General features: G+C 50.1%; 1 protein-coding gene across 5 annotated transcripts; it reads right to left on the bottom strand.

Annotated features, from left to right (window-relative positions):
* Nucleotides 1-1476: 1476 nt before the first annotated feature.
* TSTD2 (thiosulfate sulfurtransferase like domain containing 2) lies at nucleotides 1477-26489 on the bottom strand. Of its 5 annotated transcripts, none has more exons than XM_077817970.1 (10): nucleotides 26301-26489; nucleotides 23322-23530; nucleotides 20178-20506; nucleotides 18951-19059; nucleotides 17029-17154; nucleotides 15688-15793; nucleotides 8296-8414; nucleotides 7267-7425; nucleotides 4605-4743; nucleotides 1477-3097 (listed from the first exon to the last, which is right to left on the bottom strand). In XM_077817970.1, the coding sequence occupies exons 2-10, from the start codon at nucleotides 23511-23513 to the stop codon at nucleotides 2868-2870; spliced, it is 1509 nt and encodes a 502-aa protein (XP_077674096.1). In that variant the 5' UTR covers nucleotides 23514-23530; nucleotides 26301-26489; the 3' UTR covers nucleotides 1477-2867. The 5 variants fall into 5 exon arrangements, with proteins under 5 accessions (XP_077674096.1, XP_077674095.1, XP_077674099.1 ...); XM_077817969.1 differs by having other exon boundaries at nucleotides 26366-26462; XM_077817973.1 differs by having other exon boundaries at nucleotides 26353-26437.
* Between the last annotated feature and the right edge of the window lie 168 nt (nucleotides 26490-26657).

Here is a 26657-nt window from a genome sequence, read left to right as displayed (position 1 = left end):
CCAGCTGGCATTCACTGGGACACTAACAGGTTTCCAAAGGGTTAAGAGCAGCCCACGCCCTGATGAAGAGCGTTTATACAGCTCTGTGGCAGCATCAAGGATGACGTGTCACCCTGTCATATTTAGAAGTTCATGCTAACATGCAGTTGACACGGTTTCCCGTTCTGTACTGAAAACGGACCTGGCCAGGGCCTTTCATGGGGGTTACAGGACGGTAATTTAGGCGGTAGGTTTGTCAGCTGGTTGGGGGTTTTAAAACATGACATCTGAAAAATACCACAGTGCAACAGACTCGTCGTGGGATCCCGTTCCCAACCACACCTACTGGCAGTGATGTAGGCTGGGAATGCAACATGTGCCTGATGGCAGGACGCTGCTTCTGGGCCAGCTTGCCAACGCAGCTGGGAAAGGTGCTGCAAGCAAAGAGGCATCGACCTAGTGCTAGGAACACCCGCTGCCTAGGGAAATAGGGGCCTCTTCCAAAGGCCATTGTTGTCAGTGGGTGTCACTAGTCACATCAGGGGTTTGGGCTCAGCCCCTGCATTATCAGTATTACCTAACATCAGCTCTAGGGAAGGGTCCCACAGTTGACCTTAGAGCAGATCTGAAAGCCCAGCTTGGAGAACACAAAGCAGCACCCCAGCAATTGTTGAACAGTCATGGGAACAATGTCAGAGAAGACAGGGAATTAATGCAACCAGTGTATTACATTAACGTCAAATCTAAATCTGTTGCAATGCCTTCCTCCCCATGCTTTGGAAAGGGACCATGGCTGTAACTGACAATAAGCAACTGTAGAAACTTGAGTGCGATGGGGCACCGCCCCCCCAGCGCAGGTGTGGTCAAAGTGGCAAGAGAGGCCAATTAGCTTAGGCTGCACCTGCTGGGGAGCTCCGGGGCAAGGCACCTGGTTGAGCGCACGGCTCACCTGGGTGGGAACAGGGGGGGCTGCTATAAAGCCACAGAGCTGAGGTGGGGGTGCAAGGAGGTGAGTCTGCAGGCACCCTCCCTGGTACACATGGGACAGTAGGAGCCTGACAAAGGCAGGCTTGGACACAGTCCAGGGAAGGAGGAGCAGTAAGGGGTGACAGGGACAGACCTGACCTGCTGGGTTGAGGGTCCCTGGGTTGGCGCCTGGTGTAGAGGGCAGGCCCGGATTTCCCTGACAGCCAGTGCGGGAGTGGTGCAGTCAGTGCAGTGGAGATGGACACTGCCTGAGACTTTGAGGAAGGGAGACTCTGATAATAGCCCGGAAGGGGAGGCCCCTGGGGCCTGGACCAGAGGGCTAAGCCATGAAGAAGCAGTGCTGCAGAGAGCGAAGGGCCACAGTGCAAGTGACAGAGGTAACACACTGAACGACCGCCGGATGGTGGCGAGCTAATTCCCCAGATGAGCCACGAGGAGGCGCTGCTGAGCAGCGAGTAGCAGACCCCATGATACTGAGCGAAGGGTTTTTTAAAAGCCATTGTCAGGACATAGCACTAAGTGACTTTACTGGTCATTAGTACGGACGGGGGGATACATTTCAAAGGGGATTTTCTTCACTAGTGACAAGTCTTCCAAACGATTAATAAAATCTCTTTACAAACTTGGCATTGTCAGTGCTTGACAAGCCTGGCTCAAGAGAAGGCCATCTGGTGAGCCTGGCCCTGGCCCAGTGACTTTAGTCAGGGCATCAAGCGATGGGACAAATTCCAGTTCTAGTTCCGTAGGTTCCTGAAGGCCTCTTATGCCTTTAACAAGGGCTGAGAGTCAAGTCTGACATCCCACAGCAGCAGAGCGACACAGGTCCATGCCGGTAAGTGTAACAGTACCACTCTGGGTCCGTGGAGATGCATTACACGGATCTCATGTGTCCATTGTGTGCAATCACGTGGGGACTCCACACATCACCACTCCTACTCCAATGATGCTCATTAATATTTACATCACGTCCCATGCTTTCCTCAGCAAATGGCTGCATTTCAATGCATTTCAGAACCCCGCCGGTGTTCTGCAGCACACACAGCACGATGCAAGTCCTGGGCTAAGGGCTGTATCTTGAACATTTAAAAACTCAGTCACGTGAATTCCCTTCTGCATGGTAACACCTGGGCACTGACTGCCACGAGAGAGGGGCAGTGAGTGGGTTATACTTCTCCCTCTTCCCACACAATATGCCCCGCCAGATGAACTTGACTGAGGTTGTACATGGCCATTGAGTGTTGCCAGCTTTCACTGGGATGAAGTCGTGGGTCCAGGTTCTAGTCTCACACCTGCTGGCTGCTAGTGTAAACCCAGGGACTTGTGTAGCTAGCCTGACTTACACTGGTGTAAGGGAGAGAAGACTCAGGCTGCTGGTGTTTATGTGGAAAATAGCCTCAACCACAGTCTGTTTGTGTTCCCAGTGATTAAAAGCCTGTTACTTCCATCTCCCTAATCCGTGCAGAGTGTGGGGGGTGGGCCCAGGACACACACACGGCTCAGTGATGGTGGCAAAGACAGCATAGACCTTGCTTGTTCCTTCACCTTCTGGCTCCTGTTTGGTTGTGAGTGGCTGAATCCCACGGCATGTACTGTACTCATAAAGTTCTCCCTGGCGCCCATCACATTGTGGGAGGCAGAGCAGTAACTTCAGTGCAGCGGCAGGAATCCTGTAGCACCACTGTTGTTTGATGCTCCATTAATTTACACTTGGCCAGGGGGTAGTTCATGGTGCAATCAAGCGCTAAAGAGACACTGGGGCTGAGCGTTTCAAAGCCACTTCAGGGGTCTCAATGTACAAATCCAATGAAAATAACTGGGAAGCAGGCACCCAAATTTGGAAGCCCCATACCCTAGAACGCGAGTGTATATTATGGAGTGTCTCATGTTTTCCTGTGCTTCTCTTACATGTGTTTGACTGGGACCCGCTGCCGTCTGTCCGTGCATTCACATTCCTCCTTGACCATCCATCCAGAAGGGTTTGAAGACAGCTTGAGTCCTTTCTCCTGACAAACGGGACAGCAAGCCGTCAATCCCTTCACTCGACAGCTTGGGCAGGTCAGGACAAGCTGCCGGCAGTGCAGGCTGGAGCACAATTTGTACTGATCCCATAGCGTCCCGCAGTACCTGCATTCTGGGGAGAGGAGAAGTGGAGTTAAAACCCATCCTGCCCTGCCTATCACACTTGCACTGGGGGCACTGTGGTCTCCTGCTAGGCAATCCTTTGCCACAGGGCTCTGCCTTAAGAATGTCCGGCAGTATGGTCTGAATGGGCTGCCAAAATTCATTCAAATGGTGACCCTTCATCTTCCAGGGTATTGCATTCACGCTCTGGCCCTGCTTCCCTGCCCTTCCTCGCCAGAACGAGAGCTAGCCCCTGCCCACAAAAGGGGCTTTTTATTTTGATTTCGATGTTAACAAACTTAGGACAAACTCCTTCCTGCCATCCAGGGCCCCATGCGCAGCAGCTGGCTGTCCCTAGGCAGTAGCCCATGCCTCCTTGGGGCTATCATGTACAAACACGAATGGTAGTGCTGCATTTGGAATCTGCTCCCAGGCTTGGGGGGACAGAGTCCTAGAGGCTACACATCCCTAAACAACCCAGAGCACTTGTCCTTTACTGAGCAGCTTTCTTCCCGACTCAGCTGCACTGCTGGGAGCTAACCCTGACTAGTCTAGCGTGTAGCTGTTTGCTGAGCCATGCTGCTTCCCCTTCAGTCCCTCTTAAGCATGGCCAGGGCTTCAGAAGGACATTTTATTCCCAGCACAAAGCCTGTCACCTTCAAGATGGATAAACTTATGGCAAATGAATAAGTTGAGTCAGCTGCTATTGAGCTCACAGTGGTTATCCATCTAGAGACAGCAGCACCATCCTCAGAGCATGCACTGACTCCACTTCAGATGCAGCAGACAAGCCACAGGCAAGCTTAGCCCAAGTCCTTTGTTGGTCACTTCTCACCAGCAATGTCATTCCAAGCTGGAGCTGAACAGCTGAAGAGCAACACCAGCTGGAAAGCCAGGGAATGTTCACTCATCTTCAGCTTTTACTAGAGTGAAATACAATTCTCTGGGCTGCGTAAGCCTTGAAAGCTAGAAACAGCTGAGCACCCCATGGGCTGTTGCTACCAGGTTTTCTTCCATAGTGTGGCAGCCTAAGGTTAGTGGAGCCAGCTCTGTGTGGCGGTAGAAGAGTCAATGGCTGGCTCAGAACGGTTTGATCAGTGTAAAGGGGTGACAAAACCAGTACTGAGGGTAGAAGTGCTAGCGACCTACATTACAATCTGCTCCTCCCCAGTGGGACAGTGTGCTGTGCTGTCCACGACGTCACAGAAACATTATCTCATGGCCCCCTGCCCTGCCAGTCCTGAGTGCAGACAACTCCCCTCTCACTCCTGATCACAGAGCGTCCCTGTGCCATTGACTGTCAAAAAAGCCGTATTAGGAAAGCATTCCTTAGATTTTTAGCTGTCTTTAAAGCAATTCAGTAGCTGGAAACAAGGCAGCAAGGCCAGCACCCCTGAGCCCAACCTGCTCTCTGCTGTACGTGCTCCCCAGACCACAGTGTGCGAGCCTCTGTCCTAGAGGGCTCTGTGGTGACTATTACAGCTCTTGTTCTGTGATCTGAGATGTGATGGCCCTACCTGCAAGGACATCTTCATTGGAAGAGATGGTGTAACGTTCGTCAAACACAAACAGCTTCCCCCGGTAGAACCCATCGGGAAACTCCTCCAGGTACTTGTGGATGCCGCCCTTGAGCTGGTAAACCTCCCTGCATACAGCCTGTTTAAAACAAAGAACCAGAAAACCCAGCTTAGGCTGTCCCAGCCAGCTTGTGCCAGACTGCCCAATGCTCAAACAGGGAACTAGACCCCTTGGAAAAGGAGCAATATCCCAGTGACAGCCATAAGACACTATGTATGTGCCCACGGTCAGTCCCTACTGGGTATTACTGTGGCTGCCAATACTGCATAGCGGCTGATTGACACGGAGCCAAAGGGTCACTGCTTTTGTGGTTCATGAATGGTGTTTGTGGTCTGGATTCTGAAAGAATCCAGATCAGCTCCAGAGCCAAGAGGACGCTATCTTGAAGAACGGTCGCTGTATTATACAGTAAAAGCTCTTAGGGCCTGATTCGCCCATTGCTTACACCAGTTTTACACCAATGTAATTCTAGGGACTTCAGTGGAGTTCCTCTGGGTTTACACTGGTGTAAATGGATCAAGCCTCAAATCTCCAGAGAAAGTTTATCTGGACTGATCTCTTGCTCTCTCTGGGCAGGGGATAAGGAATAGAGGTGAGAGAGAGGGAGGATGGTCATGTGAATGGGGTGCTAGACTAGGACCTGGGAGATCTAGACTCCATGTCCAGCTCTGCCACTGATCCACTCTGAGACCTCGGGCCAGTCACTTAATCTATCTAGTTCCTGAGTTCCCTGTCTGTGAAAGGGGGATAAGCCTTCAGAGCTTCCTAGGAGTCTTGTGAGGATTAAGCCTATGATTGTGAGGTGCTCCGATAGTGGGGTGATGACAGCATGGCACAGGGCAGCTGGCCCCAAAGGCAGTCGCTCCCAGCCTACCTGTGCCAGGCTCTGCTGAAGAGGAGCCAGCCCAGACCCATCTGGGGATAACCGACAGCCTAAGCAGCTAGGCAGTAGTTAATCAGTTAAGGAACACCTAGGCCTTATGAAGGATGGTGTGGGCTCCGGCAGGAGAGAACACAGGGAGGAAGTACCTGGGGCATGAACTCCTCAGGAGAACTGGCTAGGCAGCTGCTCCCACGGGGCGTTCCCTAGACAACAGAGGCTTCAGGGAAGAGAAACAGTCCCCAGAACACAGAAAGAGAAAGCTCCTAATGGGAGAACTTCTCAGGGGAGCTGGTGAGAAGGCTCACTGGGAAAGGAAACATGCTCCTAAGTGGGAGAGGCTCTGAAAAGGAGAAAGGATGCCATGTCTCAGTGAAACCTGATCCCAATGGAAGGACTTCACCAGAAAGCAGCAGGAGCCCAAGATCAGAGGAATTATGTGTTCTTCTGAGAAAGGGCCGTCACAGAATCACAGGACTGGAAGGGACCTCGAGAGGTCATCTAGTCCCGTCCCCTGCACTCAAGGCAGGACTAAGTATTATCTAGATCAGTGGTCTCCAAATTTTTTGGCTCATGCACCCCCAGGTGAAGACCTGCCGCAGGCGGGCCGCCGACGGAAGACCTGCCGCAGGCGGGCCGCCGACGGAAGACCTGCCGCAGGCGGGCCGCCGACGGAAGACCTGCCGCAGGCGGGCCGCCGACGGAAGACCTGCCGCAGGCGGGCCGCCGACGGAAGACCTGCCGCAGGCGGGCCGCCGACGGAAGACCTGCCGCAGGCGGGCCGCCGACGGAAGACCTGCCGCAGGCGGGCCGCCGACGGAAGACCTGCCGCAGGCGGGCCGCCGACGGAAGACCTGCCGCAGGCGGGCCGCCGACGGAAGACCTGCCGCAGGCGGGCCGCCGACGGAAGACCTGCCGCAGGCGGGCCGCCGACGGAAGACCTGCCGCAGGCGGGCCGCCGACGGAAGACCTGCCGCAGGCGGGCCGCCGACGGAAGAACGACGGAAGACCTGCCGCAGGCGGGCCGCCGGAGGGGAACACCAGCCGTGGACATGCAGAGCTTCCGCAGAAGAAAAATAAAAACGGCGGAGTACCGTCCAGCAGCACTCCTGCTGCCACGCACCCCCTGGATCATCTCACGCACCCCAGTTTGGAGACCACTGATCTAGACCATCCCTGACAGTGTTTGTCCAACCTACTCTTAAAAATCTCCAATGATGAAGATTCCACAACCTCCCTAGGCAATTTACCTACACTTTGAGCCTGGGCCTCAAGCTTCTCTTCCCAGAAAACAGGATCCCGGAAGTACCTGAGTCTGTCCTCAGCTGCAGGAGGTGCATGTGTGTACATGACATTTCTCTCCACCCAAGCAGGAAGTACACTGGGTTACCCAGCATTCCTTGCACAACAAACACAGTCTCTACATAGGTTAGACTGTACAAGGAGAAGGGGGGGAGGGGGGCTGAAAATTGAGATCCCCCCCATTGTGATTCTCATTTGACAGAAGGCTCCAATGGAATGGTTGTTTTGGGCACATGCCTTCTGCCCTTCTTATGATTCCCACCAGATATACGAACATACGGGCCTGACACTCCATCCACCCTATAAAACACAACTTCACCAACCAGCAACAGAAAAGACCACCCCCATATAGTCCCTCCCAGGCTTGGCAATGAATGCCCCAAGCCCCTGACCCAGGTGCTCCCAGAATGGCTTCTCACCTTGCTCCTGAGGTAGGCGGAGCCACGCTCACAGCGGATCCCTCCTGTGCAGTACATCAACACGCGCTTGTTTTTAAAAAGCTCTAGATTTTCATCTACGTAGCTGGGAAAGTAGCTGAACTTCCTGATGTCTGGAGCCAGGCAGCCCTGGAAATGACCCTGTAACAAGAAGAGATGGCTGTGTGATCGACAGCACTGGCAAAAGGAGTGGGAACACTGGCTGAACTAAAGAAAGAACCAACCCTTTGGGCCTGACCCTCCAGGTCACTGCAGCTACTTTGGCTCCTCAAAGGGTATTTAGGCACCTAACTTCCATTGATTTCAATGGGAATTAGGTGCCTAAATACCTTTGTGCCTCACAGCATCTGGATTCTGGTTCTAAAGCCAAGATATCCTACCCTGTTACCCCAGTGTGAACGGGATCGCCTGGGGAGGGATAGCTCAGTGGTTTGAGCATTGGCCTGCTAAACCCAGGGTTGTGAGTTCAATCCTTGAGGGGGCCATTTAGGGATCTGGGGCAAAATTGGGGATTGGTCCTGCTTTGTGCAGGGGGTGGGACTAGATGATCTCCTGAGGTCCCTTCCAACCCTGATATTCTATGACATAACACTGAGGCTCCTCCCTGCGGCTGGCACAGAGGGCGTGGCTGGAGGATGGGGACTTGGTCAGGATGTCTCTCTGCTGCACTGATGGCCAAGGCAGGGTGGGCTTTGGCTGTCTAAACCAGATTTGAATGGCTTTTCTCTGTTGTTAAAGCTTTGGCATCCCCCGTCTGTTTCACGTCAGACTACACATGCTGCTCCACTGCTGGGCACTGAGCCGTCGGGCCACCCTCAGTACGGCACTGAGAATCCAGGCAGGTCCTTTGCTGCTTGAAGCGACGTACCATTCGTGAATTGGCACCACCAAGCTGCAAGGTAGCATGGCAATCCCTTCCCCTCAGTCACATCACCCACACATGCGGACAGGGTGAAATGATCCCCCCAACCACCAACAATACCTCACAGGGAGCAAATACTCAGCACTTACTATTTTACTTTCATAAAAGTTCCTGCAGTCCAGTAAAATGGTGTCGCTTTGTGCTTGAGGAGCCTGAGATAAATATTTTTCTACTTCTTTATGAAATTCCTCGGGGGATAAATGGATTCCTAAAAATAAAACACATGGAAAGAAGCGCTGAAAAGCTGAGCTGTTTTAAATGCTGACCAGTTTAGCAATTCCGCTTGGCCTCTCTTCTAACCCAGCAGTGACACATGTGCATGACAAGCTTCTCTGGGAAGTGAGCGCTACTGGAATGTCAGCTGGTCTCAGCCCAAACATACTGGGCAAATTTATCTGTAATGTCACTCCACAGGCTTCAGTGAATGAACAAATGCATCACAGCATGAGTCAAGGGAACGAAGGATGCCAAGCTGCCATCTGTCTTACAGTGGGCTGGGTGGAACAGCAGTGCTGAGCCTTTGCTGCCTTGCCCTATCATTTACACCCCTCGTGTGCAAAACACTGCCCTGCTGACTGGTGGCACTTTACACTCACTCCACCTGGGTGTAAATTGTGACACAAGGTGCAGGGCTGGGGAGGATCAGACCCTGAATGGTCTGGGCTAGCAGGATCTGAACAAAGGTAGCACAAAGGTATCCCCACCTGCCGCCTCTACACTAATGAGCCTGCCCTGGAGGAGGTATCAAGAAGTGGCTCACACAGAGCCAACCTGCTCTGTTACGTCAATGTAAGCCCAGACGAACTCCACCTGCTTTCCACAGCATCTCCAAGCAACAGTACCCCAGGCATCATTTGTCTTTGTAGAGGGCTCCGTCACATCTAAGGGAACAGGCTGGTTCGCCTGCCCGCTGGCGCCAAAGATTGGATAACAATGCCGTGTTTACAGAAAGCTACCTTGGGGGACAGCACACGTGCTCATGAAAGGTGTTGCACTGTCAGCCTTGGAGAATGAAGCAGATCAGGGTGGCCCAGCACTTGCTAACCTACCTCAATCCTGACCTAGATGGATGAAAGAAGAGCTTCGTCTCCAGGCCCATTCAGTACTTGCTCTCTGTACGATGATGTCAAGGGTGGGGAGGGGCTTGGTGGTCTCCCGGGAGCTAATTTAAGACCATCCAAGAGTCATGTACTTGCTGCCTTAGATGGTATCTGAATCAGTGGCTTAGCAGTGAGCAGCTCTGTAGCTTCATTTGTCATGCAGATGTTTATGGTCGTTCGGGTCTACAGACTACTGGGGCCACTGTCCGCAGGCAGCACCTAACGCTTTTTGGACATGTTGCAAGGATGCCACAAGACGTTCCAGCGAACGCCATTCTCAGGGTGGTTTGTAACATCCGGGATAAAATTCCGCCAACTGAGGGGTGGAGGCGGCCCAGAGGCAGACCCTCCTGTTACATGGGTTCATCAAGTCTGTTCCGATGTTGGACTCTCAGGCCGTCAAGCCTTTGCAGTTGTGCAGGAACGGACCAAATGGCGAACGATCGCTACAGCCGACTGTCTGGCTCAGTGTTGAAGAAGAAGCTCTGTAGCCCACTACCAATCACTGGAGCCATACAGTCCCTCTTTGGTGGGCTTGCACAAGTCCCACAGACTCTGGGTATTCTAGTGTATTGTGCTACTATTCTACTATCTTCAGCAGATCCTTTACCTTTTTGAAATAAATAGAATCATAGAATATCAGGGTTGGAAGGGACCTCTGGAGGTCACCTAGTCCAACCCCCTGCTCAAAGCAGGACCAATCCCCAACTAAATCATCCCAGTCAGGGCTTTGTCAAGCCTGACCTTAAAAACCTCTAAGGAAGGAGATTCCACCACCTCCCTAAGTAACCCATTCCAGTGCTTAACTACCCTCCTAGTGAAAAAGTTTTTCCTAATATCCAACCTAAACCTCCCCCACTGCAACTTGAGACCATTACTCCTTGTTCTGTCACCTGCTACCACTGAGAACAGTCTGGAGCCATCCTCTTTGGAACCCCCTTTCAGGTAGTTGAAAGCAGCTATCAAATGACCCTCATTCTTCTCTTCTGCAGATTAAATAATCACAGTTCCCTCAGCCTCTCCTCAGAAGTCATGTGTTCCAGTCCCCTAATCATTTTTGTTGCCCTCCGCTGGACACTTTCCAATTTTTCCACATCCTTCTTGTAGTGTGGGGCCCAAAACTGGACACAGTACTACAGAAGAGACCTCACCAATGCCGAATAGAGGGGAATGATCATGTCCCTCGATCTGCTGGCAATGCTCCTACTTATACAGCCCAAAATGCTGTTAGCCTTCTTGGCAACAAGGGCACTCTGTTAACTTACATACAGCTTCTCAGTCACTGTTACCCCTAGGTCCTTTTCTAGCCGCTCGGTCCCCAGCCAGTAGCAGTGCAGGGATTCTTCCATCCTAAGTGCTGGACTCTGCACTTATCCTTCTTGAACCTCATCAGATTTCTTTTGGCCCAATCCTCTAATTTTTCTGGGTCCTTCTGTATCCTATCGCTACCCTCCAGCATATCTACCACTCCTCCCAGTTTAGTGTCATCTGCAAACTTGCTGAGGGTGCAATCCACACCATCCTCCAGATCATTAATGAAGATATTGAACAAAACCAGTCCCAGGACCGACCCTTGGGGCACTCCGCTGTGCTTACTGACGCTCTGGGACATGATATTGTGGGGCAGTGCACAGCTGCACCACAGATGAGGTTGCACCAATGTCTCTGTTTAAAGTCCAATTTTCAAACCTCTTCAAATTCCACAAATAATATCAGATCATCTTGAAAACTGGTACGTCAGCTCCAGGCTCAGGGCAGTTTGTGATGCAAATCTGGGGTCATTTGGGCCAGAGATTCTCTGCCCTCCGCTGCCCCAAAAGACTTGTTTTTAAAATTCCAACTTTCTTATAACACTTTTTTGTGCGGAGTTGAGGGGCAAAACCCATGGATAATATCTATCTGACACTTATAACATGTGCCCGCCCCAGCTGCGATCTAGTGACTGGTACCAAGAACAAGCTTCAACACCTCCTAAATAAAAAATAGCTCTGATTCCAGAGAGCGAATGCCAGGCCCCTGCAAGGGACCCTAGCACTACATGTAGGATCCTGGCTGGAGCTGAGAGAGATTCTCACTCTTGGCACACCCTGGAGTCTAGGGGAATGGACCTGCCCTGCAAGCCAGGAACCCAGGCATTCAAGCCTCTTCTTCCATGACTGCCACACGTGTGTCTGTGCCTCTCGCAACCTTTGTATGAGTCAAGCCTCCACAGCAGCATTGCCCCTATCTTAGAGGTAACAGAGGCCACAAAAGGTGGAGCTAAGAATAAAACCCAGGTTTTGGATACAGCAGATCCAAGTCTCAGCCACTCAACCTCTTCAAATGCACATGCCAGATCTATGGGCTTGTGCAGCCTGTCTCTTACTCCTGCTCTAAACACTAGCCCAGATTTCCCTTCCAGAACCAAGGAATCCTGATTCTCAACACTCTGCTGCTTTCTATCAACTAGCTGCATAACTCACTGGCAAAGTACGTTAGCTCAAGCAACGCCAGGCTGTAGTGTGGTTCTGAGTCCCCTCTTCAAGCCCTCCTGCTGAGCCCTGGGGGGAACACTGGGATGTCCCAGGATGGGACTTCTCCTTTGCCAGTTAATGCTGCAACTCAGTTTCTGTTTAAAACCAAATTTTACATCCTCTCTAAAATCCACCAAATTAGGATAAATCAGCCTGAAAATTGGTAGGTTAGGGGCCTGGCAGCAGCTCTACAAGGTCACTTCTGGCAGAACCAAAATTAGAACCAAATACTTCACATAATAAAGCTAGCGTGTAATCTCTTAGCCAGTTGGGCTTTGAGAAAGGCTAAGCCAAATCTATGTGCTTGTCTATTCTGTCTGTATTGGTGCATGTGGGATTCCTGCACACCAACCTCAGGGCCTTGTGAGACACACCGATTAAGTGCCAAACAGCTGCGCACAGGATGGAATGCCTGTGCAGCGAATGGGGGAAGTCTGGCCTGAAAGAAAAAGGATGGTTCTGTGGCGAAGGTACTGGACAGGCTACGGCACTACCTGACTTTGCCACACACTTCCCGGGTCAGCTACTGTTCTGCTGCTGGAGAACAGGAAACACAGAAGTTACGTTTATTCCATACTCCTCCTTTTCAGTTTGCTCTGCAGTATAATCCAAGAGTGGCTGGCCATAGCACTCATACAGTATAGCTGAGAGTAACTTGCATGCTGGAGGCTGGGTGTGGGCAGACCAGAGGTGGTGGTTCTCTCAGCCAAGCAGTGTAAAAAGCACCCCAGGTCGGACAACTGAGGGGACACAGCATTTAACAGTCCAGATTGTTCCCTGAGTAATGTCACACAGAGGCCTAGGCGAGAAGATCCCAGTGCAGGACTGGGGCCATAATTTGCACTAATCAGCTTGCAGTAAAGACAGCATGAAATAGACTTCACGTATCAATATGATATTCTACAGCAGTAGAATAGCAGAACCCACAGTTAGGGCCTGATCCTGCTCCACTGAAATCAATGGGAGCTTTGCCATTAACTTCAACCAGAGCCAGACTAGGGCCTTCGGTCCCAGTTTAACAAAGCACTTAAGCACATGCTTAAAGTTAAGCACAGGCTTAAGTGCTTTGCAGAATTGGGATGTTAGGATCTGTTCCAAAACCTAGAGTGATAGACCCAGGCCAGTTGGGTACAGCAGAGTAGCCTTATTGGGATCCAGGAAGTGGGCGGGCGAAGCTCGCCCACTGCTAAAGGATCCCCCCCAGCCTAAGGGGGGGATCCACAGGACCTGGGAAACCAAATAATTACGGGGGACAACTAATGAACAACAGGGACGGGAGTGCGGTCAAAGGGTCAAACGAAGGGAACCGGCGGGAACACCGAGCAGAGAACCCCGGACAGCGTCCACCGCTCCTCAAAGGCGTCAAGGGAGTCAGTGGACGCCGCCCAGAGGAACTCTGCCCGGAGGCGTGAACGGACAGAGGATCAGAAATAGGCCCCGCAGTCGCAGGAGACTCCATCGGCCAACCTCCTCACCCTGGTTTTATAGATGGCCACTTTAGCCAGGGCCAGGAGGAGGCTGACCAGGAGGTCCCACGACTTAGTGGGGCCATGGACAGGGAGTGCATAGATAAGGAGGTGAGGAGAAAAGTGCAACCAAAACCTTAACAAAATATTCGTGAGGAGCCGGAATAGGCGTGCGCCAGGGTTTCCCTCACGCCGCAAAAGGGGCAGGTGTCCGGGATTGGGGTGAACCGCGCCAAGTACACGCCCGTGCTCACGGCCCCGTGAAGGAGCTGCCAACTGATATCCCTGGCGGGCCTCGGGACTAAGGTGGAATAGAGGCTGGCCCACCGGGGCCCCTCACCCTCTAGAGGTGGCAGGAGGTCCCGCCACTTTGTGTCAGGGCGGGACGTGAGGGTGAGGACACGAAGGGTGTGGAGCACGAGCGTGTAGAGATGTTGTTTTGGCGTGGTCTGGAACCGGACTGGCTGCAGCTCGCGCAGCCAGCTCACGGTGAAGGGGCGGGGGGGGGGGGGGGGGGGTGTCGGTCGGGTCCACGGGGCAGGGGCCCGATGAAAAGGTCCGGAGGGCCTGGGGTGGAGGGTGGGCGGGGCGCGCCCTCTCGCAGGACCCAGTCGAGGTAAACCCAAGCAGTGGGCGGCAAAGCGGCCCTCACCTCCTGAAGTACGCGCAGGGCAGTACGAGGTCTGGAGAGCCCCATGCGCTGAGCGAGCATCAGGGGATCCAGCCAGTCTCCCCGGTTGTAGTCCAGGAGGTCTCCGACTCTGGTGACTTCTGCCAGGACCAACCTCTGGCACACCGAGGGGGACTCCGCCGCCTGCACAGGGAGCTGGGGGTTGTGTAGCAGGGGCTCCGTGAGGAGATCTTCTCCCACGGAGGCCGCCACGGACCTGGTCGCTGCGAACAGTTTCCAGGTCCGGAGAAGGTCCTGGTAGAAGACCGGCAGCCCGGAGAGGTCTCGCGGAAGACCCCTCGGATGGAGATAAAGGAGCTGCCGGTCATATCGGAGCCCTCGGATACAGCAGAGTAGCAGAAGGCAGATATACTGGCCACTGGGTTAACAGTTTTCTGTTCCCTGACTGACCAGAGCAGGGGCTGCTCCATGCAAATGAGAACACCTGACTCCAATTAACCTGCGAAGAGTCAGGCGAGGCCATTAAGCTAATGTGACCACCTGACTCTAATTAAGGCCCCTCTGATAATTATAAAAGGGCTCACTCCAGTCAGGAAGGGAGTAGCCAGAGGAGAGGAAGTGCAGCTGAAGGGCTGGTTAATGAAGACACCTTCAAGTCTTTAGTAAGGGAGCCCTAAGGTAAGGGTGAAGAAGGGAGAAGCAGGAGAGCTGTGGGGAAGTGGCCCAGGGAAATGTAGCAACTCTGGCAGTAAAAGGTTGGCTGCCAACAGTTGCTACCATTAGGGTCCCTGGGCCGGAACCCCGAGTAGAGAGCAGGCCCGGGTTCCCCCCAACCCACCACTACAGAAACACCTCCTGGGAGGGGAAAAGAGGCCCATCAGGACAGGAGGCTAAACTGTTTTGGCATGAGGCTGTAGGAGCAACAGAAACCGTGGGAATTCTCTCACCAAGCTCCATTGCTGGCTTATGATGAAAAGGGCTCAGTAGACTGTATCCCTGACCCTAGAGAGAGAAGGGCTATGTGGAGGGTTGCAGTGAGCCTCTGAAGCTAGCATAAACCGCCTGGAAGCACGGGACCCATGGGGACAAGGTTGGAGCTCTGCCACACTAGCGACACCAAAAGAGGGTCGCCCATTGACCCCAATGGGCTCTGGATCAGGCCCTTCACGTAGCGTTTGGACCGGAGGAATTAACAACAGGCTACCTGCAGCAATGTTAGGCTCTTTGTGCAATACCAGATGCAGCAGCAATGCTTACACAGCAATCTCTACCAGTCTCTCAGTATTTGTGCCGTAAAGGCAATTTCAGAGCGGTCTGACATATCCACATCTCATGCATATTTAAAGCAATTATAAATATTTCTTGTGCTCAAAAACTCCTCCAAATCATTCCATTATTAATTATATATATTTTCTCCTTACATCCTTTCTTGCCCTGGATGACTTTTCAAGTGTTATGTCAGACTCAGTGACCTTAACTACTACTAATTTGGTGAAATGAAATGGATAGCTTACTCTCGAGCTGCCAAAGTAGCTAAATATTGTGCAAATCAATGACCTGATCCAGCAATTTCCCTATGAAGGGAACCCCCATTGCAAGCACGGCAGCTCCCCTGAACGTTTTCTAACAATGCTATCTATGCTTTTGTCATATCCTGGTTACTGTGCGAAGATGGTGTTCTGTTGACAGTGCGTTACTCTCTCATTTACTTCACAGTTCAGTTCCAATCTCTGTTATTAACAAGTTGTTATTGTTCATAAAATTAATGTACCGGTTTCTTTGTAGGAGACTTTGTTTGGATTGATGCCCATGGGTACGATCTCTTCAAATACGCCAACTCGAAAGTCTGGGAAACAGTGAGCTCCTCCAGCACTGCTCTGGGAAATTAGAAATAAGGTCATGCCACCAAAGAGACACCTTGCCGTCAAATTAAAGACTCGCCAACAAATGTACAGATCCCTTCAGACTTGTTGAGACTCCACTGTATTTCTAGTTTCTAAAATCATGTGAGATGTCAATACAAGCAAGTCGCTTTGGGGGGACTGGATGGCACGAGGGATTGGTGATGGCTTCTCTCTGTTCAAGGTTGCCTCTCTGAATCCACCAGAGAGGGGTGGTGGTTTCAGTCCAGTTCCCAGTGGACAGTTATTTGAATAACTGTTTAAAAAAAAAAAAAGTCAACTGGCCTCTAATGGATGCGCCATGGAAACTGAGCCAGCCACTCCCTGCTAGCAGCAGTTCCTCTTGGCCAGAAACAGACCTGTTAGCAGGCAGTAGAGGGAGTCCTGCCTTGCCACTGTATATGCTGAATCTATTTTGTTGATTAAAGAAAGGTTTTTTTTATCTGGGACTGGCAAGCTGGGACCTTTCACCAACACTAAATTCACGTCAAATTTAAAAGAATAAACAAAATTCCCTTCTGATCTCTGGCTCTGCTGGTGGGTTTGTGGCTCATTGCAATCTTCAGCCAGAACAATCCCTGACACAGAGCACCGTTTGGCCTGGTGTGACTGTATGTAATTGCAATCTGCAGTGATCCATGAGGCTCGCTGGACCCTGATGTAATACATGAGGGACCAGCCAGATTCAGGGTTTTACTAACAGCAATGTGCATGCAGGAGGAGCTCTGTGTGTGAAAATTCCATCCTGTGTGGGCAGGTGTGAGAACGTGCCAATTGCACATGCTGGTGTTTGAGCTGGGAGAATGCGATGCATGAGTGCACATGTGCAACTTTGCACATACACAGGTGAAGACTTTGCTAGGGCCCTAATGAAAAAAGTTTAAAATCAGCACTAGACTTTTATAAGGACTTTTAGTTTAATGATGCTCAATTATTTCATCTGCTTGTCTTATTTACAACATAAAAAAGTTTTCTCACTAGACACGAAACTATCCACAGGACAGTAAATAATAATAAAACAAAACAGTTTATCCACAAATAAACTGTTCCTTGGGCCAATACTGCAGGAGCTGAATTCCTTGTGTTCAATGTGGATTTTCAGTGCAGTAGAAGGATGCTACCAAGAAGTAACATTTATTTCTAAAAGAAATTTTGAGGATGAAAACAAACATTGGAGTAAATAATTCTGTATGTGTGTCCCTTTCTCTTACCTTGAAATCCTCTCTGCACAAAATGTTTTTGAAAAGAGGATGGGAAAGCATTGCCTCTATATAAAGATTGGTAGCTACTTTGCTTCCACCAACTGTCCCATTAATGCCTTCTGAAGCAATGCGCACCTAGAAGCCAGAAAGGAAAGCTAGATTTAAGATCTAGTCATAATGCAAACCAATCAAAATGAAACTAATGAACCAGGACCAGCTGGGAATGAGAGGAGAGTTGTAGAAAAATGTTCAGGAAAAGAGAAGAAGTGGGGAAAAAAACTATAGTGATCCTGAATGAGAGAGGAGAAGTGCAGCTAAAGAAAAACTGCAAAAGGTAGGCATTGTTCTATGGCCAGTTTTGCTCTGTACTCCTAAAAAGGATAATGAGGAAGTCAGAAAACCTTGTGCAGGAAGCAGAAAAAACAATTTACCAGTAAGGGGCAAATTTTGCAGTAATTAGTCAGACACAACCTCCAGTGGGAGTTGTAGCTGAGTGAGGACTGTGGGATTAGTCCCAATAAAGCAAGTTGAAAGCAAGGGCGAAAGTGCCTGTGTCGCAATGAAATCTATCCAACTCGGATGCATCACAGCTCGACCAGTAGAGATTTTTTTTTTTTTTGAGTGAAGAAAATCTCAGAACGTATGGAAGCAAATTTTGACTACATCGAGAGAGAGAGGAAAAGCATGCAGCTGACAAGGGCAAATGTAACACCTGTCTTTGAGAAGGAAGGACTTTATTTTTATTTTTTGGTAGTCTACATTTAACACAGTACTGTACTGTATTTGGGTTTTTTTGGTCTCTGCTGCTTCTGATTGAATACTTCTGGCTCCAAATGAGGTGTGTGGTTGGTGTTCGTAACTCTGAGGTTACACTGTAGTCCATCAACAAGAAGTGTCAGAGGTCACGGACCCAGTTCATAAATAATTTCAAGGAAGATAGACTACACATGTCTGCAAAGGAACTATTTGTACTCTAAGAAGACAGTAGGACAAGGAGCAAAGAGCTGAAGCTAAGGAAGGAAGAGTTTAGGGTAGGCACTGGGGGAAAGACTGTAGGAGCAATGGAGCAGCAGAACAGAGTAGGAAGGCAGGTAGTTAGGGCACCATCACTGCAGATGTTCAGGACAGCCTGGAGAAGATGTTCATGGGTATTATCTACTGTTGCATAGTGACTAACCCTACAAAACGCAGGGAATCAGGCTGGATGAGCCAAGCCCCATCCAGACTGGAAGGGTTAATGTGCTGCTGTGAACTAAATCAGCCCTGCCTGTTGCACTGGTCGGAAGGGAAGGGCTGAAGAGGGGAGAGCCTGCTCAGCGGGGGAGGAACACAGATGGTTGCCCTTCATGTGGTAACAAACGCAGGGCTAGGACTGAAGCCTGATGGAACCGCCTTGGCACAGGACTATTTGGAGGGACCTGGGGACCTGGCAGGGGGTGTCTCACCTGAAGGGGAAGTACAGCGCTTGAGAGCTGAACCCAGAGGGTAGCTGGATGAGTAACTTTAATGGGACTGAGAACTCCCCTTTATTTTGTGTTTGTGACTTTGGACTCTGCTAGCCCAGAAGGGGATTGAGCTTCTGTAGTGACCTGGTTGGAGGGCTGAGCCACATAAACCTCTAGAGTGGGCAAGAAACAGTAGTTGGAGAAACTGAGGTAGAGGCAGGCCTGCAGTACCATGCCTCACCATGAGATGATGGACTGGGGCCCCTAATGTCTGTGAAGTTGTGAGACACAAAACCATGCCTGACAATAAACAATCCTCTCCCTTATGAGGCTCTCCATCGTACAGTTCTCTGTAACTTGTTGAATTCTCTGCTCTCTCCCTCAATACAATAGTGCCGATTACAGCCTGGCTCTCTGGGGCACATCATTTCTCACTAAACAGAGACAAATATGGGGAGGGGAAACAGCCACTCCTTAAAGACTTACCTTGCCAGTAAGATTAAGGTGCTGGCACAGGGACTTCTGCCAAGCACAGAGCCCCCCTGGGTCTTCCACCTCACAGTAACAGTAATATAACAGCACTCCTCCCACGCCGCTGCCACAAGCGCCGCCAGGGAGAACAAACAGGAAGAGTATTTTAGATTCTGCAGCACACAAGACTATGCAGTTAATACAGTGATTGGTGTCAGACAGGGAATTCATCCTTAGAGAACCGGCCATTTTCCTCCAGGCTGTTGTCAAACGGTTTTGTGGGGCTATGCTGTTTATTTTCATTTACTTCAAGAAATGGAAATAAGTCAGAGATGATGCAGATCTCCATAGCCCTAGTTTTTTCTGTAGTGGCCTTGCCAATGTTGACAAAAAACTAATTAACCCTGAATGGCCTGTCAGTGCCAGTAGCTCATACCTCATTCGCATTTGAGAACCAGATTTCTTTAAACACATGCAACGCGAGGACTCGTGTTTTCCAGACATGTCAGAGGCTCCTTGAGGACTACGGCTGAAGTTTGAAAACTAAACTTAAATTTGAATTAGCCAAGTGAAAAAAACATCCACTTCTTTTAAATGGCCAATCAGGGGCCAAATTCTAAGGTGGTGTAAGCTGGACTCTCTTACAATCAGTAACACTCATGTACACCCACAGACAAATGTTATAACCCACAGGCTGGAGAGCCAGGAGAGGATGATAATAGAGGGTAACCTGCATATTCTCACCCTCTCCCGCTAGTTGCTTTCCTTGAGAGATGCCTTTTTATGGCCTCTGAGCGTGAGTTCCTCCACCCCAGGCCTTCTTCGACTCAGTGGGAAAAATACAGAGATGGGGCCTGATTCTCCACCGCCTTGCACGGTGTGCAGTCATTTACGCCAGTGTAAAGCGGTGGTGAAATGCTCCAAGATCAGTACGGTGAGGCTTCACACTCCCTTCGCACAGGTCACAACGGCTGCACAAGGTGCGTTTAGTCAGTGGGAATGAGTCCACGGGGTTCTAGGTCACTAGATAAATCATAAGGGTCCTGGAGGGATGAGATGAAGGTGGGAAGCTGCATCAACTAAGGCCTTGTCATATACAAAAGTTGCATCAGTTTAATTAAAGCTAACTGTAAGTGGCTGTAGTTAAACTGGTGCAAACAGTGACATGGATGCCTTTCCATTGGCTCACCCCAGGCTTACAGTGAGAAACACAGTTTTCATATTGTTGAGGCAATTTCTTACCTTGTCAGTTCATCAAAACTAATGTGGCTTGTGTCTGGGAGCCTATCAGAGAGCTCCTGGCTGTTACAGGTGGGACTGCTTAGCCTATCTGCCTCCTCTGCAGAAGCTGGGTTACTTGAGGTGCTGGCTTCAGCAGCCAATTGCTTTAGAATCAAACCTGTCTGCTGCCGGATGTCGCTGGAATGCTGCGTGGCGACATGTATGTGAATGCTGGTGAGGTCTTTAAAGGTTTGTCTGCAGCATTTCCACCCCAGTCCTGCTCTGCACATGGCTGGAGGGCAGCTAGCTGTTGCCAGCAGTTCCTTTGCTTTGACAAAGAGGGCAAATGCCTGCAAGCATTACAAACACTGTCAATTAGGCTTTGGTTTCTTCCTAGATCCTGTCACACAACTCAAGACTGGATGAAGGACAAATCCCAGTGATGTGGTGCTTTTAAACAGGTCGCCCAGTTACTGGACAGGGTGTTGGGGTAAGTAAATACCCTGGGATTCCTCAGCAATGCCATTTCTCATGATGCTGTCAATCTGCCCTGCCAAGGCTCTTGGTTTCATTAGAAATAGCTACCACATTAACCTGCTGGGGAGTTATTTTCCAGGCCCAGCCTCATGTGCCATATTGGGAAGCTTTGCAGTACTAGGCCCCAAACCATGACAGAAACATAAGCATGTCCTCTTCTTTTGGGGACACTGTTCCAATGCTGCCACAGCACCCCTCATCAGTCCCCACAACATGCACCTACAGCCCCCGACAGAACCCCCGCTGCCTGCCTCATGGAAACATGCTGCTGCCTACGACACGGGCTTGGAACGGTATTTCCATGCATTCCAGTGACCTCAGCATTAACTCTCCAATTTGTCATATAATCACAGCAAGTGGATACACCAATCAGCAACAACTCTGCAGTTTCCAGCCCCATCCACCCGCTGCTGGGGTAATTAAGTCTTATGTTTTAAATACAACCATGCTCTCCTGTTCATGGGCAAGCCCCTCAAGTACCCTGCGGTTCTTGGGACATTACACATTTGGATGGCGGGTCCCACCATCCTGCCACATCCCTAAAATGTCCCACATCTTCTGCCCCCACCACCTCTCGCCTGAGTGCACGCAGCTGCCTACCGCTGAGTCCAGTTAACTCCACTGCCCGGGTGGCTGTGCCTGCCCTCCCTACTGCCTGGCCCCTGTCTGAGGTGCACACTTCCACCAGCAGCCCCCGCCTGAGCCCAGGCAACAAGGGAAACACATGCTTACCTTCCTACTGTGCTCTCCAGCATCACTTGGAGGATGGCAGGGAGGTGGGATATGGGGCAGACTGAGGGAGGATGGGAAAGGGGAGAACAGTGGCGTGATAGGGGCTTAGACTGCAGAGGAAAGGGAAGGAGAATGAGGTGTCACTTCAGGAATCACAACCCTCTCTGCCTCCTATTTTGGGGGACTCTGTCACACATGGCCATTTGGGGAGATGTGTACACAGATATGTGCATGGTGCCACACCACATACTATGTACATTCAGCAACCCAGTGTGTCTGAGTAAGTGTAGCAGATGGTATCGGAAGATAGCTGGCAGTGCATGTCCTTGTGCCTGAGCAGAGCTGAGCCCTCAACTGGGAGCCTTAAATATGCCCCCTGTAGCTTTTAAACGATTGTGAAAAAACCCACACTCCTCAGATCAACATTTTGATCACCTGCATTTGCTCAGTTGGAACAGGAGGTCTATGCTCCAATTATTGCTGAGGCATTCTCTGCACGCTTAGCTTTTCAGCACTGTTCGGGTTTTACTGTAGCTAAGCGATGCAATACATTTGGTTTAGCCTTGGAAATGTCGGGAGCATCCTTGCAGACCATCTTGAAAATGTTGTTTCACATACAAACACCAGTTTTTAGGTACAAAAGTGGGGAATAACATTATTAAAACAAAACTATTCCTTTAATGTGTCATATTTCTGTCTGATAAGGAGTGTCTTTCCCACCCATGATTGTTGCATGCAACCTAGTGATTAAAGACAAAATATTTCTCTCTATTTTGTCAGTGTATTTGACAGTACTCTGTGTAAGTCTGTTTCACTATAATCAGTTGCTATTGTTTACTCTGGAGAGGCAGAATCACTGTATGTAAAGTGCATTTCACTGTTGCACCAGAGGACCCCTGACTGCAGTGAATGTTTGAGTCTTTCATACAGCAACATTAAAATGGAAATTTTTTTTAAAAAATAAGAAGATATTGCTCCACACCTGCAAAAATTGGCAGGAGGAATCAGAGGCAGATTTCAGATTGGAAACTTTTAATCAATTTTTTTCTTTAAACTGACTAGATTTCAAGTGGAGAGTTTCTCTATGTTTGAATTCTATGTTTCAGATTCACCTTTTCATTTATCCTGCAGCAGCAAAACGGTGACAGTTCTTTAATGCACTAACTTCCTCTCTTAGGCCCAATTTCACAAACATATGCTAAACTTTAAGCAAGAGTTTAAAATCCCTAACTATTCAGCAAAGCACTTAAATTTAAGCACATACTTAAGTGCTTTGCTGAATCAGGTCATTATACCAGTTACATCCCCATTTGCCCTAAAGCAATGGTTCTCAACCAGGGGTTTGCATAACTCTGGGAATACGCAGAGGTCTTCCCGGAGGTACAACTCCTCATCTAGATATTTGCCTAGTTTTACAACAGGCTACATAAAAAGCACTAGCAAAGTCAGTAGAAACTAATTTTTCATACAATGACGTGTTTATGCTGCTCTATACACTGAAATGTAAGTACAATATTTATATTCCAATTATTTTATAATTCTGTAGTAACAATGAGAACATAAGCCACTTTTCAGTAACAAGTGTGCTGTGATACTTTTGTATTTTTATGTCTGATTTTGTAAGCCAGTAGTTTTTAAGTGAGGTGAAATTTGGGGGTACACAAGACAAATCATACCCCTGAAAGGGGTACGGTAATCTGAGAGCCACTGCCTTAAATTTAAATATGATACTAATGGAGCCAAATTACTTTTAATTTATTACTATAACAAGAATTAAGAGTGTAGCAGGAATGAAATAGGAACACTGTAAAGCAAGTTCTGACAAGATAAAGAAATTGTGCAGTTGCATAACTTGCATTATGAACATATACAACAAAGTACTATACTAAAATGTACCTTCTTCTTTGCAAATGCATGCTTCTTTCTCACACTGGAATCTGATTCTGCTTTGAGTTTGCTTTTCGCTGTCAAAGGAAGAGGATCTTTCAAGTCCAGATCTGGAAATCTTAAAATACAGCACTCCACTTCTTCTCCTCCATCCAGCAGCACAGAAGAAGGTATCATTGCTGTGTCCCTGCAGTTAGGCATAAATCCTGTTGTGTGATCTAGGGAAGATGCAGGCAAAACACAGATTTGTATATATTCTGATCAAATATACACAGCAAACAACATATTATCAATATTATACATTCAAAATAATAAAAGCACACTAGAGACAGACATTGCTAAAGGCAGTCTTTGTCTTCGCAGCCTTTGTCACTGCCCTACAACAGCAAAAAAGTCAACCAGCAGCAAGCCTTAATCTTTTAAGAATTTAATACTATAAAAACAGTGTTCACAGAAGTTACCAGATAGCTGTCTGGAGATCTTTATGACAGGCTTTCAGAGACAGAAACTTTCAACTAAGTTCAGAACAGTAAGTCCTCATGATCTTTTCCTATCTCACAAACTTTGCTGGGTAGCGGTATACAGAAATAATCATGGTTTCAAAAACCCTGACCAGTTCATTGGAAAGTGTGACTGATCCATATGCTAAATACTGCATAGCAGGCTATGGATTTCCCTCTTCTCTCTGATCTTCCCTGGTAGGCAGATGGTTCAGCTCTCTCTGTACTGGAGGAAGCATGTCTCATCTCACACCTCTATCCTGGAAACACTTCACTTCAGGGACAATTTACAATTCACAATACAATTCACAATTTTACAATAACTATACTGACAAAATAACAGTTATGAACTGCTCATCTTGATGGTGTTACCAGAATCATGTAAAACTACTACAATGAGAGAGAGAGATGTGTCATATCTATGACACCAACATGCATGTACTTCTTGTGTCTCTAGCCTCCTTGTGTCCATCTTGCTCCTCTTCCAGAGCTTTCTAGTGGAGTGCAACAAGAATTCAAATTTTGCCCTCCCAGGGGATGTTCTGTACCATAGGGGACTTTCACGACACACAGAGTATGAAATGCATTCAGTAGAGTTGGCCAGAAAAGGGAATTTACATCCAGCAGGACGTGGCAACATTCTGAAATTTGTTTTAGAACAAAAAGTCGAGTTTTTGAACATTTTCACAGAATGGAAATTCCAAATTTTTTTGATTCAGAACATTTTGTTTTTGATAATGTTGAAACACGATAGTATAATCTAAAATGTGAAATATAATATATAATATAGAAATATATTTAATGTATAATGTCAAAACAAAATATAACAAAACAAGGAAGTCATTAGGAAATATTTTTACCTCACTGAAGCAAAATGTTTTGACATCAAATCAAGAAAGCCAAAATAATTTGACACTTTGCTGTTGAAAATGTACACGTTTCCCCAAAATCTTTTTAGACCAAACTGCATTTTTCAATGGAGAACTGTTTTGTGGGGGAAAAGTTCAACCAGCTCTATTTTTTTCAGTGAATAACATACATTGAACAGATCGTGAGACAGTTTTAAATTTCAGAGTAGCAGCCGTGTTAGTCTGTATTCGCAAAAAGAAAAGGAGTACTTGTGGTTAGTCTCTAAGGTGCCACAAGTACTCCTTTTCTTTTAGTTTTAAATTTGTAATTCCATTTGCAGTATGAAATCCAAGAGGCCACTCCCTGAATAGTGTGAACACTTTAAGGCAGGGGTAGTCAATAAGGAAATAAAAAGATTTCGGGGTCTGTTTGAAAGCATCTGGTGGTCTGGATTTGGCCCGCGGTCCACCTGTTGACTACACCTGCGTTGAGGTATCATCTGGTTCCTGGTACGATTCCTTGTTCGATTTTTACATGACAACGGCATGTCCACGCTCTTACAGGCAACTGACTTTTCCTGGGCCCTTGGACAGCTGATTAAAGATTTACAAAGCCCAGAGAGTCTCCCACACGGATGCATTTGCATGATTGCACCCGAACTATTAACAATGGCCCAGCTCCTCAATGGCATTTAGGAGCCCAGTTTCCAATCATTTCAATCAGAGTCAGGTGCCTAAAGAGCCGAGGGGACTGGGCCAGGAGCGTTTCTGTGAGGGCATTTCACTGGCTGACCCTGGGCCCGGCTGTGCGGGAGCACCCTCCCGCGGTGCGTGCCGCCCACCCTGGGGGCCCGCGCAGGAGCCCGGCAGCCTCAGGCTGTCTGAACCCGCTGCGCCCGTCCCCAGGGGCAACAGGAACAGAAATGCTGGCACCGAACGCTATAAGGCGTCATGGTTTAGTAGGGTTGCCAACTCTGACTGAAGCTATTCCGGGAGATATCCCCCCAACACCACACCATGTCGTTTTCTTAAAATCTCCTATTAAAAGCTCGGGGACGGCGTTCAGTGGTCCCCGGGACATCGAAGCCGATTCCAGGAGGCTCCAGGCCAACCCCTGCCGTGAGCCCTCCGGCTCAGTCTGTCCAGGGGGTGCGAGCGGCACGGGGCGCCCGGGCCCCGATCCTTGCCTCCGGCCCCGCCCCGCTCCTCGGCCCTGGCGGCGGCGCTGGCCTAGCCGGGGCTCAGAATCGGGCCAGCAGGAGCGAAGAGGCCGGCTTCGCTGAGGGCAGGATCGGGGCCTGGCCCGTGCGCCGCGCGGTTCCCTCAGGACCGGGCCCGGGGCGCCCAGAGGCGCCGGCCGCCGCTCCCAGTCCCGGCAGCAGACCCCGCGCCCGCGCCGTCCCCGGGCCCAAGCCGCCCCGCCAGCCCACCGCCGGCGCCCGCCGCTGTGACGGACCCAGGCCGGCAGGTGGCCCCGAGCCCGCGGGAGCGCCAGGCCCTTGGCAGACGCGGCCCCGCCCGCTCCGGACTCGCCGGTGCCGCTTCCCTCCCGCGGGGTTCACGCCGCCCCGCCCCCGCTTGCCCGGGCCGCCCGAGCACGGCCGACGCCTGCCCCGGGCTCTGCGCTCCACGCCACCCACCACGCCCCGCGCGGAGCGGACGAGCTGCCGCCGGGCACTTTCCCGCCTTCACCGGCTTCGCGCACCGCCGGATCGGGCGCTGAGAGCGCCTCGGGATCGGGCCCGTGGGAGCCGGGGGCGTCCGGGGCCGGGCAGGATCGGGCCCATCTTCCCGGAAGTGGGGGGGGCTGCTGTTCCGCCCCGGAAGTGGTCCCCCGGCCCGCCCCGGAAGTAGTCCCCTGGCGGGAAGGAAGGGTGGGGAGTTGGCGCCCCTCTCCCGCCGCCCTTTGCCCCGGAAGCAGCTCGCGGGCGCGGCTGGGCGGAAGCTGGACTGAGACGGCGTTGCCGGGGCCTCTGCTCAGCGCCGCCCGCCTCGCG

Source organism: Eretmochelys imbricata, chromosome 5, assembly GCF_965152235.1.
Source record: "Eretmochelys imbricata isolate rEreImb1 chromosome 5, rEreImb1.hap1, whole genome shotgun sequence".
NCBI classification, from domain to species: domain Eukaryota; kingdom Metazoa; phylum Chordata; order Testudines; family Cheloniidae; genus Eretmochelys; species Eretmochelys imbricata.
Note: the sequence above shows the minus strand (reverse complement) of the source record. Positions and strands in the feature narration are given on the sequence as shown.